Raw genomic sequence first — 13,773 nt, 5'->3', positions numbered from 1 at the left:
ATCTTTCTCTGAGTGTTTATGAACACAAATCAAAGATGAAACAGCACAAAGACACTTCAAAGTGATTCTACTGTAGAAACATGAACAGGTAGAAACCTGCAGCCTGACTGCTCATCACTTTGTTACCTGTTCAGGTTCAGCAGCAGCAGCTCACTTTATCACGGTGCTGGTCTGGGGTCAGTGTTTACTCAGCTTTAACGTCACTCTGGCTTCTTGGCTAGCTTAGCGTTAGCTTAGCTTTAGCTTAGCGTTAACATGCTGTCAGGTGTCTCGTGTGGTGTGTAAATATTAATCACAGTGACAGTAAAGGAGGTAAAGGGCTGACGTCATCACGTACGCTGCGTCCTCTGTGGGCTCTGAGTGAACTCACAAAGTACAAACTACAAGTACACAAACACGAACGTAGCTCAGAGTGGCGGACACACTCGGCCTCGTTGGTCCAGCTGTGAGTCCGTTACCGTGAACTATGGAGCGGCAGATTTGTGCTGGAACTAAGCTGCACACAGCTGATGTTAGCCAGGAAAACATTACACACTGACTTTAATGGAGAGACCGGAAATACAAACACACACAGTTTGTTGTGTGAAGAAATCGAACATGAGCTGAACAAACAGTAAAGTTCCTAAAGACAAACTGTTAAAGGAGGAAACAAAGCAAACTTACAGTTTCTTCACACACCAACAACAAGCTCCACTCCACACCTGGACACTAAACACGGACACACAGGTGAGCTGCTTCCTGGAAGGAGGCGGGGCTCCACCTGAAACTCAGCACAGGTGGGAGGGGCTCAGCTCTGTGTGTGCTGATGTGTTAACTTTAAAAATATGCCGTCTGACTGCTCAGACTGAGTCAGAGTAAAGTTCACATGCTGACGTGTGGAGACATGAAACCTTGTTGTAGCTGCAGGTGTGAACACACTGATCCCAGATCAGCTCTGCTGTATTTGTAACATGAACATTTCTGCTGCAAAGCTTCAAATGTTCAGCATGTTTCTCTGTTTCCAGTCTATAGATCCAGTCACACTTTCTACCTTCACCTGTGCAGGAAAGACTGAGAGCAGAGCTGAAACCAACCGTCCAATCAGTGAGCAGCATCAACACCTGAGCTTCATTCAGACTCTGTTAATGAAGATGTTGTTGGTACAAAGTTCATCTGCTGCTCACATGAATCCATGAAAGATTTATTTCACTGAATGTTTCTTCAAAGCTCATTTCAACCTGTTGAAGTCATGAATGAAAGTGCAGACTGAGAGTGGATCACATGATGTTTAAGGTGTGTCATGTGACATGTTCAGTATTGTCACACGTGTCTAGATTGTCCCTGATATCATAGCTGCTCAAACACTGATGATTATATTCAGGGCTGGACTGGGACAAAAAATCGGCCCAGGCATTTTGACTACCCATATGGAAAAGATATTTATAAATCTTATAAAGTTTGTATCTGTCTCGTGTGAAACTTGTATGAAAAGCATACAAGAGTGAAAACAGATTTAAGATCCCTTGAAAAATTATATAATGAAACTTGTATGTTTTGGATACTTACTAAAACAATATATGAAAGTAATGAGAAAGTGGCCACTTTCATGAGTAAATCATATAAGGCTTACGTGATTTACTCATTTCGTTTCCATATGGGTAGAGACCGGCCCACCAGGTATTATAGGAAAAACCATAAATCCTTTGAATGAAAACAAACGCTGTTGTCACAGTGATGGACACTGTCTTGTTGGTATATATGTATCAATCTAATAAACTTAAACCTACACCATCCTCCCTATTCTGCTGTTCTAAACAGTACCTGAAAGTAGACTGGTTGGTGGAGTTAACCTCCTGAACTATCTAGAACACATGGTGAAAACCTGAAATTAAGACAGAGAAGACTAGAGGTGAGACATGATCATTACTGATTACTGATGACAGATTTAGATATATTTTCATAAACCATTCATTTGCCACATCAATAAACAGCATGGCAGGGCAAAATATTTTTTCTAACATGGCAACCTTTAAAAAGTGAGAGGAGACAGAAAGACAGGTGAGAAAGAAGAAAAATTAAACTGACTTTTTGATGGCATTTTACACACAGTACTGGTGCAGTATCTAGAAAATGTTGGAAAATACTGGCAAAATCAGCTGATCATTGATCAGTTTCATGATTGAAGTAGAAACAGGAGAGAATGAGAGAAGAAGAGGCAGCTGTGCAGCAAAGACAGAATAAATCGCTCAATATTTTCTCTGAATATGAGACCATTCCGTTTTTTACGGGACGGTTGGAAACTCTAATAACTAACCTTATAAATAAAATAGGATCAAACAAGTTCAACATCAATAACATCATAGCACCCGCCCAGCAGTATATAAACTCCACAAAATATGAATAAAAACAGACAGGAATATTATTACAGATTAAATAAACTTGAAAAAAACTTTAACTTTAAATATTTTGCTCTTCATAAAAATATATCCTGTCAAAATTATGCAAGTTAGAAATATGAACATGCTGCCAAAACCCCAGAAAAAATAAATGAAAGCAAACACAAGGTTGGAGCCGCATGTAGACGGAGCTGGGCGTTGCTGCAGGGGTGGAGCTAATAAACTGTGCGGGCCGTTCAGTGTCGTACTTTCCCTGAGTGCATCATTACACTGCAGCTCCATCTGAATCTGCACAGGTGCAGCAAAGTCGGCTGACTTGGTTCAACATTACTGCAACAGGGAAAGTGAGGCAGGCTGCACTGGTGCATTAGTGACATGACATCATACATGTCCATGAACTGACAGGTTTCCTTGCTGAGCTCAAAAACTCTGAGAACTTTTATCCCAACTCAGCCAGCGGACCTCTGTATGATGAGGAATGTCGGCAAACTCTGAATCTATTTCCCACATAAAAGACTGAAACTGACGGTGATTAAAACTTTTAGCTCAGATCAAATTTACGGTCTGTGTCACAGTGATCATTACATGCTCCATTTTTAGGACTTTACCACACAGCGTTTCCTGGTGTGTGATGCAGTGATCTGCTGTTAACTCACCGGTACAGTTCTCCTGCATCTTTACTCGCATCCTGCTGACTAGTCCGCTTTTTTCACCGCACAACACCGGCGCTCCATCTGTTGTAAGTCCAACAAGTTTGTCCCAGGACAGTTTCATGTCGTTACACTTTGACATGCGTTTTAAAAATGTCTTTTCCTGTCGTTGTCCTGTATGGAACGCCAGGACTGCCATAATGAATTAATTAAATACACCATTAAATAATTAATTAAATGTGGCAATAATTAATTAATTATTGACACATTTAATTAATTATTTAATGGTGTATTTAATTATTTCATTTTGGCAGTCCTGGTGCCTGGCTCTCATCTTGAATTAATTTTATCCGTCAACCTCACCCATCAAACGCAGGGGGCGGGGTTAACGCTGCCCATGCAGCTTCTCTAACATTTGATTGGTTGCCGTGCAAAGTAAGTCAAAACAGGTCGATCCTAGATAATCGATTGCTTGTGTGGACTCGGGGCAGCCAGGTATCCCAGAATGCATTTCAAATCACAGGCAGCAATGTTGGTGGTGTAGTTTTAAAATAGCCCGTTTTTCTGTCACCAACTACACTTTTAACAGTGTTTTAGCCGCGAATGTCGCGCCGTAATCTTCACATGTCTGGTCAGGTTGTCAACATAGAACATGTTTGTGCTCAGATGTTTTCAGAGATTTCAGTAGCTCTGCTAACAGTCAGCATGCAGAGTGCACCGAGGGGGTTACGTTAACCGGTTTGTTTACATATTCCACTCTCCGTGTTCCACATGTTGCATTCACAGATTCTCATTTTCACCGAACGATCGTCTCTTTCCGCCTGCTCTTGTGTCTCTGTGCTTCTGTAACATAAAGAACGAGCTGACATTTTTCTCATGAAACCAGCGATCAGCTCAACAGGCCCTCAGTTTACCTGCATGCATCCTCCTCCTCACCTGTCAGCTGTTTAACACCTGCTGCTAATTCAAGAAACACGCCCACGTTACCTGGTGATAGTCACAGTTTAACTGGGCAGCCGGTGCTCGATATTACGCAATGACAGCACATTTTTCTGCACAAGATAAGTAAATATAGTTTTTCCCGAGCGCAGAGCTGCTGGAGCTTGTTTCCCAACAGAGCACTTTATAGGCAAACCCACTTCCAATCACCGGCACAGCTTTGAAACCTCACCTGAGTTTTAGCTCTCAGTGTTAAACGCTGGACTTAATTCACTCAGGTTTTGTCTGTCGGTCACGTTTACTTCGCTGTTTTATTTACAACTGAGCAAATCGGTTTGGCTGAGGTTAAAGTTACGTTTCAGAACTGCACAGTTTTACAGACGTTTAATGGTTCACTGGCACATGTGTTAGACTGAACTATTCGCTTTTCTTTATCTGGTGTGTTTTGGATTTAACAGTGAATTTTGAGATTAAACTGACTTTTAAAATGTTTTTATACAAAGAGGAAAGAGAAGGCGCATTTCCACCGAGAGGAGCAGAGTTTCCAACTACATGTTCATAATGCAGACTGCAACCTGGACAGAAATATTATATCATCTGTTTTTTAATAGTTATTCTAAGCACCAGCGATCTGTTAGAATTTTTAGAGTTTACTTAACTAAAAATAAATTATGTTAACATATAATTTATGTGATTTTTTTTCTCTCTCTCTCTTTTTATTCATTTATTTATTTTTTTGCTTTTTCGGTCATGTTATGTTTAACTGTCAAAGGTTTGTTACAAACTATGAAACACATGGTGCAGACTTCTGGATGTTAGAAGAAAACTAATACTGCTCATGAATGAGACTAAAGGCAGGAAGGTGTCCTTTAAAACTAAACATGTTAGTAGGACCTCCCTATTTATATCATAGTTTATGAAATAGCACGTGTATTTCAGTAATAGCTACTGATTTCAGTGTAGTGGTGAACAGTCACACAGCTCACGTGGGTGTTATCTGTGATACTCCTTAACTATAATTTATCCAAGTTAACTTCAGTTAACTCTGAGCGGCTGGATCGACGGAGGTCAGACAACAATTTTACATGTATGATCTTAAAACAGGACACAGCCATTATCCGTCCTGGCCTCATATCAAATGTGAACGCAGACTGAGTCTATGTTTGACGTTTGCTTTATATCTGATCTTCCTCTCAAACATTTAAACAGCAGCGAGTCTGCAGCTGAGGGAACACAAACTCAAACTGTCTGAACAGGTTTGCTCGTTTCTTGCGTTCATTTGGTGATTTATTAAATGTATAACTGTTATTCTAATCTGCTGCTGAGTCTCTTACGCTGATGAAAATGCAGAAAACACAGATCACACCTGTTCAACCAATCGCTTTCATTCCACTTTGATCTGTGACAAACTGACGGTTCATCTCTGTTACAGTGTTGTTAGACTGCTATATTTGTGTGTTCTTTATGCTGTAGATGTTCACGTCTCTGGAATAGTTGGCAGTATTAAGGATGATTTTCTGTAAAATCATATTGATATGAGCCGTGAATTATTCGTAGATGACAGTTAGATTAGTCAGCTGGGAAACTCTGTGTTACCTCAGAGAGCTGAAGATATCGTGGACATGCTGACCTCGCTCTATGGTGTACAGGTCCGTTTACCCTCATGATTAATATTCACAATAAAAATATTAGCCGAACATCATGAAGTCTGTATGTGTGTCATAGTGTCGAACAACCTTTGTACAGTTAAAGCAGTTACTACATGACGGAAACACCAACGTTATCTCTTTTATGCGTTTATCAGGTCACGCTGATTACTGAACAAAAACCCAAAGATCAGCTGTTAATCGAATTTATTTGCTCAAAATATCACTTGTTTCAAGATAGAGTGACAAACTCAATTTGCTTGATTTAGGAAATTCACACAAGGCACCTGTTGAAAATATGATTTATTCAAAATCATGTCTGACTTCAAAGTTGTACATATAAGGCAAAAAAATTAACCACAATTTATGATACAAATCACATTTCAAAGACAGCTGTTTGTCCCAGCATGCCAGCATTATGTGGTACAACATTGACATTGGTTTAGGGAACATTTAATGACTGTCAACTGATATCATCACAAACTACACTAAGCCAATACTTGGTGCAACCCTAATCTTAAGGGTGATTTCTATGGGAAATAATATCAGAAAGACTGTATTTTATTGGCACAAACACACTGTCCCTAAAACTAATAGAAAAGTATGAAGTATAATCAATGAGCTCATGGGCTAATTCTGTAGCTTGAGCAACAATGGGCACAGTTACTTCATATGCCAATAAGTCTTCATTTAAATTCAAAGTTTCATAGCGTTGGTACTCAAAAGCAATAAAAGATGAGTCAATCAAAAAGATATCCTTTATCAGTCCAAACACAGGGAAAGTGCCATCCACATCTGCCATAATCATGGACTTCCCAGTAATGTATTTATTGCCATTTAGAACACACCATTTCACTGAGACAACAGACTGCATGACATCTATTCTAAAAAATTCTTTAATTTTTTTCCTAACATATTCATTATTTCTAACAGCTGATACTGGCCCGGATTCCTTTTCTTTCGCAAAAATAGGATGTTCAGTGCCTATTTCATTTTGACAACACTCAAGAAATTGATTGTGGTTTGCTAGGGATTTACAAACATTTTTAAAATTTAACTTAGAAGCCCGCTGTTTAAAATAGGAGTGCTTTGCCTCAAAGCGCATGCACATACTCCTTATTAAAGGTCCAAGGGATAAGATTTGACTGGGAAGATGCAACATATAATGTTGCTTAGGTATTATATTGGCTTCGGGAAAAAGTTGCTTGAACTGATACAGGTGTTCTTTAATCATACTTCTCAGTTGCAATACAGTTTGTAAAGAAATAATGGGAGCAAGAACTATTTGAACTATCATAATTAACTTTCTAATAAATACAACATACTCACTCTCCACACCATACAAAAGAAAAAGTAATATTTTCAAAAGAATTAGCATCTGTCCACAAGACTGTTTCAATTTGTTGTCATTAGCCGCTAAAGTGCCAAAGCTAATAGGACATGGTTTATCCCGTATTTCAAGAGGTGAGTAAGGAAAATTTTGAATGTCTGAATTAAACTTGTCTAATTCCAATTGTCCTGAGAGAATTAGGTGTTTTAATACAAATTTAACTTCCATTGATGCAACACCTTCAAAAATAACATGCATCATGTCCTGTGGAGTTTGTTTGATCAGGTCAAATGCAGGAACATCAACTAGTCTGCTTCTTCTATTAATTCCATAAGTAGTTTTGAGGGACGCTTTAAATAAATCTGTGCTTGCTTTATCTATTTCAAAACACTGCCTGATATGTTTCTCCAGAGTTCTTTGAACAAACTTCTTCTCCTCAAAAACACTTTGCATATCATCAAAGTTGCATTCACAGTGTCTACATTTGCTATAAGCAAAACCAATCCCTTCTTTAAAGCCAGCAATCTCATGCTGGGCTAGCGTGTCTCCGCAAATGGCTATAACAGCACCAAACAATTCAATTTCACCATTTGACATTTCAATCCTTACACCATTGTAAAGCAGTGATAGATCTTGAAGTATTCTTTTCAGTACAACATCAATACCCCACTGAGAAATGTCATTTGCTTTAGCAATAGCAAGAAGTCGTATTGCAGCTAACTTTGACCTAAATTTTGGATGAATATTTCCTAAAGTATAATAAAACATGACCAATTTGTTTGCAGAAGCATGGGACCCTAAGGGGTTACATATTTCAATTTCATCTGTGTACAGTATTAATTGCAATGCATTTGGCCTCTGAGAAAACAAGGGGTGAGATGTAAAGAGGGACCCGTCTCTAAAATCATAGAAGAATCCCTCTCTGCTTCTTTGTGGTGCAGTGTTCAACATGGTAAAGATTCTCTCATTAGTCATTAACTGCTTTAGACTTTCAATTAATGGTACATAGTAAAAACTTTTGTTCCTTATGGACATGACCCTTGAAAGACCTTGCTTTACCCAACATATCTTCTGGGATACTACTACTTCCTCTGCGTTGACTGGACAGAACATTTCCCCTATGGCTCTACTCTGTCCATATGCAATGGTGGAGAAAGGATCCATGAATTTATCAAATGTAGCCAAAGCCTCATCTTGAAGCTGAGTGGTTCCCTCGCCATGATCTTCAAACACTGTCTTCATTCTTTCCTTGAGCGTATCCAAAAGAACAGCCTGATACTGTTGCACTCCTGAGATGATATGTTTGACCGTTCTCTGTGAAAACATTTGAAACAAAAGTAACTTATTCTGCATTTATATAAAAAAAAAAATTCTGAATTCCATTATGAACAAGTAAGACATTGATTGCCTTATATAATGTATTGATCCATGAAGACTATAACATACCTGTGATAAGTGGCACTGTTCTTGAACACTGATAGTAAAAGCTGCAGCAGATCTGGTAATATCGTGTCTGGTAAAGGATGTTGTAGCAACAGCTTCTTCCTTTAGAGCAGAAAAACAAAGTTACTCCAAACTCCTGGCCAATTATAGAAATTCTTACATAACAGGTATAATCAGTTACACCTAATGATTGGTCCATTAAAAAACAAAGTGCATGACAGTGATTAGTGTTACAGTGAATATTCAATATAATATAAGATAATATAATATTCATTCTTTGGAATAAAGAAAAAAGAAATGGAAAAGAAATCAAAGACAAAGAAACAATAAAAAAGGGGTTGGCCATTTTTTTGAGGAGGCTAGGGATTGGATTCATGAGAATGAGATTTTATCTTTTTAAATAATGAATTTTTGTTTGCACTTTGATATTAGTTTCTTTACATGTTTGTTGTATTTATTAAATTATTTATGTATTTTTAAATCACGTAATTTAGATTTGCACTTAGAACTTATGTTAGTATTAGTATATGGATATATTTTATTGTATGCATTTATTAATTTATTTAATTTTCAAGAAAATAATTCTTTTACATGTTTTGGCAGTATTTCTGGCCAACAGATTTTTTTTTTACAGTGCTTCCAAATACTCTGTGTCTTACCTGAAACTGTATTCACCACTCCTGCGAGATACCCAAATTGCTGCCACATTGAACGATTTAAACGCGCTGAGTGTCTTTGACGCAAACTTCACCAGGAGACATGCCAGCCGCAGAGTGTGTGCCTGCTCCGGCTGCAGCATAGCCTTTACTATTTACACTGAACTGCTATTCTGTTTATTTATTTTCAATTTCATCCTGGTGATTTAAAATCCAACCATAGTGGAAATCGCTTGTAACAGTTTGAAGAACAATATCTAGCGGTATAATATCGCGAGATCTCGTTAAATTTCTCTTGATTGAAAATGGAGAAAAGGATTAAAAGTAATATAGGACCAAATACGAGGAGTTAGACATGGCTAAATTTGTCATCAGAAGCCACACTACATTTTATTTAGTTTAACACTTACCGCGATCGGGCTGTCAACAACCTGAGGCTCCTGCACTTCAGGCAAAGATCCACCAGTTGATATTTCCACGGTGCTGGTTGTTGTTGCAGTACTACAGTTGGCAAACACTGAAACACCAAAATTTTCCGATCCTAAAGAGTGGGATGTTGGAGGGATCCTCCATCCTCTTGGTGGGCTTCCATTCGTCAAATACAGAGGGTGCGTCCGTTTAATGTGGCGAAAGAATGAGTTAAAAACTCTGAAATCTTGTTCACAGCCATCTATTCCACAGTAACCCCAAAAATCCTGCCTTCGACCATGAGCTGCATTTATGTGGCTAAGGAGCACCTTCAGAGTTAAAGAAACAAAGATAAAACAGATCATACATCTCCAGAGCGCCATGGTGAACTGTTTTCGCGCTGTAGCAATGCAGCTTTACTTTAGCGCTCTCCACTGAAGGCCACAGATGAGAGTGTGGGACCATGGGAAAGGTAGGCAATTTTAAAAGTATATGTATCCTTAATTATCCAATTTTTCAGGTTTAAATTACATCAGTTATATTTATTTTTATGCAATACGTGTTTAAGACTGAATTTTTATTTTTATTTTCTTTTTTTTTTACTTTAAAAAATTAAATATAAATAATTTTCTGCATGCACATTCTCAGTTCCTGTCGTGACGTTACTTTCACGTGGGACAAAATCTTTTCCCCTGCTTTGTTAACCATCAGGACCGTTACGAAGATCAAAATTATTTATCTAAACAAAGCGAACAGTAATTTAAGGTTGGTAACATTAAGTTGATTTGAAAAATACTATGGTACAACGGTGTTATTAAGATAAAGTCGTGTTTTGTGAGGGCTGCTAGTTAGCAATCTAGCTAATGTGTTAACTTTAGCTAAATTATCTTATTTAAGCCGTAGGATATTTCCAGGTACTGTGAGTGGAGGCTTTGGAACCGAACTAGAGAACTGCTGTCACGGCATGGACAAGTTTGACGATGCCATACTGTCTGTGTTGCAGGGTAAGTCTTATTTTTCAGTTATTTTGGTACGTTAGCTAAGCAGCCTTAGCATCTGTTAGCATCATTTCTGAAACTTGGAGCTAGGATTGTACTCTACTCTGAACTTTATCCACATTATAGCCTTGAGCTGTCTTTGCCAAAATAGACTTGGAACATCATTCTTGAAGACAGCCAAAAATAGTTTTATTGCATTCTCAAATATTTGATAAACTGTTTTAAGTTTGACATTTTATCCTGTTATTATTACTTATTGCTAAAATACATTTATTGACAAAAAATGACCTCAATATGTAATAAGCCACACCCAGGAAAAGAGAAATAAATATCACTTTTGAAGTTGTTTTTCTCTTTTACAGCTGCGAATATTGATGAGGAAACTTTGAGAAGCTTTACCCGGGATAACCTAAAGGATCTTTTTCCGGGCCATGAAAATTTCTTCCGTAGAAAGAAGATTTGGGATTTCATCAGCCAAAAGGTAAATACACATTATACCACTAAGAAGATGATTACTGTCCATATTGTCTAGCATTAATTTGCCTAATTGTGTATTTTTGTTTATATCCCACAACTGTTATAGTGTAAGAGTACTGACCAAGATGCCAACACTTTCCATCGAAGCAAGAGTAACCCCTTAGGCTTTGATGTGTCACAATGTCAGCCTCAAACTTCCACTCCCATTTCCTACACTGCTGACAAAAAAATGAAAATGCCAGACCCACCAGAGTATGTGGTGTATACAGATTCAGAGTTGGACATGGTGTGCAGTCAGTACTTTGCATTGCTCCACAGTGGAAAGGAAAAGGACTGTAAGATGTCGAAGGAGCTCTGTTGCAGACTTGTAAGGAACACAGTCACCAGCATGGTTGCAATCCTCCGTGCTAGTCCCATGGGGAAAGAAGTAACATACCCCTCCAAACTCGAAATGAGAGCAATGTCACAGAAGATTGTGGACTATTACCCCATGTTATGTGATGCTGACACACACATGCCATATGTAAGTCATTCTCTACCCACTACAATATCTAAAAAAAAAATAAAATAAAAAAAATAAAATAAAATTGAGTGAGATAATAAAAGGATGTACAAATATATATTATTTTACCACAGCTGACCATCTACACCAAACTGTACAAACGACTCCAAAATATGAAGTCTCCAAGGAAGAGGCAGGGCTCCATGCCGCAACGAGGCAGGCCCAGGAAGACTCTTTTCAGCTCAGATGACACAGACAATGGGACTGAAGGTGACCTAAGTGGTGAAGCAAGTGGTTCAAGTGACTATACCATACTTCTTGAGAGCAATGATGACCTCAGCGAGGATAACTCAAATGCAGGTGTGTACTTTAGTCTGCTGTACTAATGACTTTTGGACATCTAAAACTTCAAAGAGACCACCTGCCCTCAGTTTTCTATTCAGAGTGCATCACAAGATTTATACAGTGTTGAGTATTTTCCTTAACTTTCTAGCTATTCCCTGTTATTACATCCTGTTCATCTTCTGTTTTTTCCTCAGAGAAAGAATCCCAATTGCCGCTACCCTCCACTGCACCAACTACGTCAAACAATACTACACTGGATTTACCACTATTATCCAAGTCAGCCTCATGCTCTGCACCCAGGGCTGATATAGGTCCTTCAACTGCACCTCCAGATGATGTTGTTGGTAAGTCCGCCATCACCCTTATCTACCTCTCAGTCTGACTGTGGTTCCTCTTACAGCTCTTTCCAAAATATGGTTGCAGCAATGAACCCCGTTCTAAGTGTTTATTCCATAAATCATAGTGGTTTGGCATTAACTCAAGTTGGTGTGTAAAATCAACATATGATAGATCCCTCATTCCAGTTTGCCAGTTAGCCATAGTAAGTATTTTAACACTTTGTGTTGTAATGGGTGTTACTCAGTGCTGATTATTTACACATGTAAATCCTCATGCTGGTCACATCTATCATGCCTTATCACAGTGTTTCTGTCATAAATCAAATTACCTAAAAGATTTTTATCCATCAGCTCATAATCACTGTTCACACTGATGTGAACGATGTACACAGTAAACAACCTTTACCTTATTTTCACCACAGTTTTATTCACTGGCATCTTAAACTTGCGTTTTAATATTTGATTCTGTTCAAACTAACAATTAACATAAATCCATGATCATTATACGAAAAGGACACAAAGGGAAATGACCAGGACATACAGGGTCAGTTCATTACTCAAACATATTTAACCTAAACATTAATTCTCATAAATATTATACTTAAAAACAACCATGCAACCTTACTAGAAATGACTGATTAGAAAAATCTGGATTTTGTGAAGTCTAGTTACACCATGTCTTTCCCTAGCAGACCATGACAGCCTGAAGATGCAGGCAAGACATTACAAAACCTTGAGCAACATGTACAGGAAACCCAATGCAAAACCCAACCAAAGTGATGTTGCTCAAATTTTGGACCTGGAGTTTGAGGCCAGACGAGCTTTTATTGACGCAGATGTTACAAGGGAAGAAGACAGGCCTAGAAAAATATTTGAAGCATACCCGTGCTTCAAAGACATACGAAATGTAAGTTCAACTACCTTCAGTTAAATTCCTTGCTTTCTCTGGATAGGTTTAGTTAGTTCTTGACTAACTGAGCACAACTTTGTCATAGGCCATGGGTGAACTGCGTCGCATCATTGGTGGCTCCAACTGCAAATACATAGATCAAATGAAGGGTCGATGGGTTTTGTTCGAAGGTGCAGTTCTATAACCCCCTCTCCCCTTGGATGTACGTGGAGGTAAGTGGCCTTTTCATACATTAAATCCATACATCAGATATGTTCGGATTACTTTGTTAAGATACTTTTCTCTGTTCACAGTGGATTTTACTGTCACTCTCTTCAATGCACCTCCATCTCTTTTTCCTTCAAAAACTACACCACCAAAGCGGCTGGGAAGTGCCAGTGAGGCTCTCCTTCATATCCTCAAGGTGAGAACAGCTGCAATACCAGCCACTGTAACTTGTACTCCATTTACTTGTATTGTTATTATGAATATTATTATTTTGCTTTTCATGCTTAATAAGAGTGGGTCGAAGTTCAGTTCAGCAGGGATTAAATTACTCCTTATTCAGGATTTCTTAATTGTTATTCAAAACCTACTCCAGAGAGGCAGCACAGAGCAAAAGCACATTGCAGTTAGGATACAAGTAGAAGCAGTAAAATTATATATTTAAAAAGGCCTTCAAAAACTAGAATATGTAACAAAGTTAAAAGAAATAGTTTTAAAAATCAAATGAGAAGAAAAGCACAAATAGACATGATAAAAATGCTGCAAACTAGA

At 38.2% G+C, this 13,773-nt stretch overlaps 3 protein-coding genes across 3 annotated transcripts in view; 1 reads left to right on the top strand and 2 right to left on the bottom strand.

Moving 5' to 3' along the window:
* LOC148098680 (protein NLRC3-like) overlaps positions 1 to 13,773 on the bottom strand; it is a 321,437-nt gene that overhangs the window by 130,124 nt on the left and 177,540 nt on the right. The gene's annotated exons all lie outside the window — the stretch shown is intronic.
* On the bottom strand, positions 5,934 to 9,830 carry LOC148098691 (uncharacterized). The gene is made up of 3 exons (XM_087850570.1): positions 9,450 to 9,830; positions 8,387 to 8,485; positions 5,934 to 8,254 (listed from the first exon to the last, which is right to left on the bottom strand). Exons 1-3 carry the CDS (start codon positions 9,828 to 9,830, stop codon positions 6,128 to 6,130), a joined length of 2,607 nt encoding a protein of 868 aa, XP_087706696.1. The 3' UTR covers positions 5,934 to 6,127.
* Positions 9,895 to 11,810, top strand: LOC148098690 (uncharacterized). Its single transcript, XM_087850581.1, has 5 exons — positions 9,895 to 9,919; positions 10,362 to 10,451; positions 10,808 to 10,926; positions 11,029 to 11,445; positions 11,559 to 11,810. Exons 1-5 carry the CDS (start codon positions 9,895 to 9,897, stop codon positions 11,808 to 11,810), a joined length of 903 nt encoding a protein of 300 aa, XP_087706707.1.

Source organism: Neolamprologus brichardi, chromosome 14 (assembly GCF_056152115.1).
Source record: "Neolamprologus brichardi isolate AB-2024 chromosome 14, ASM5615211v1, whole genome shotgun sequence".
NCBI lineage: Eukaryota > Metazoa > Chordata > Actinopteri > Cichliformes > Cichlidae > Neolamprologus > Neolamprologus brichardi.
Note: the sequence above shows the minus strand (reverse complement) of the source record. Positions and strands in the feature narration are given on the sequence as shown.

Coding starts and splice junctions, on each gene's coding strand:
- LOC148098691 (XM_087850570.1), bottom strand. CDS start 9,830: ATGGCGCTCTGGAGATGTATGATCTGTTTTATCTTTGTTTCTTTAACT. Junction 8,486..9,449: donor TTGTTGACAGCCCGATCGCG/GTAAGTGTTAAA, acceptor TCTGCTCTAAAG/GAAGAAGCTGTTGCTACAAC. Junction 8,255..8,386: donor AACAGTGCCACTTATCACAG/GTATGTTATAGT, acceptor ATGTTTTCACAG/AGAACGGTCAAACATATCAT.
- LOC148098690 (XM_087850581.1), top strand. CDS start 9,895: ATGAGAGTGTGGGACCATGGGAAAG. Junction 10,452..10,807: donor CATACTGTCTGTGTTGCAGG/GTAAGTCTTATT, acceptor TCTCTTTTACAG/CTGCGAATATTGATGAGGAA. Junction 10,927..11,028: donor GGGATTTCATCAGCCAAAAG/GTAAATACACAT, acceptor CAACTGTTATAG/TGTAAGAGTACTGACCAAGA.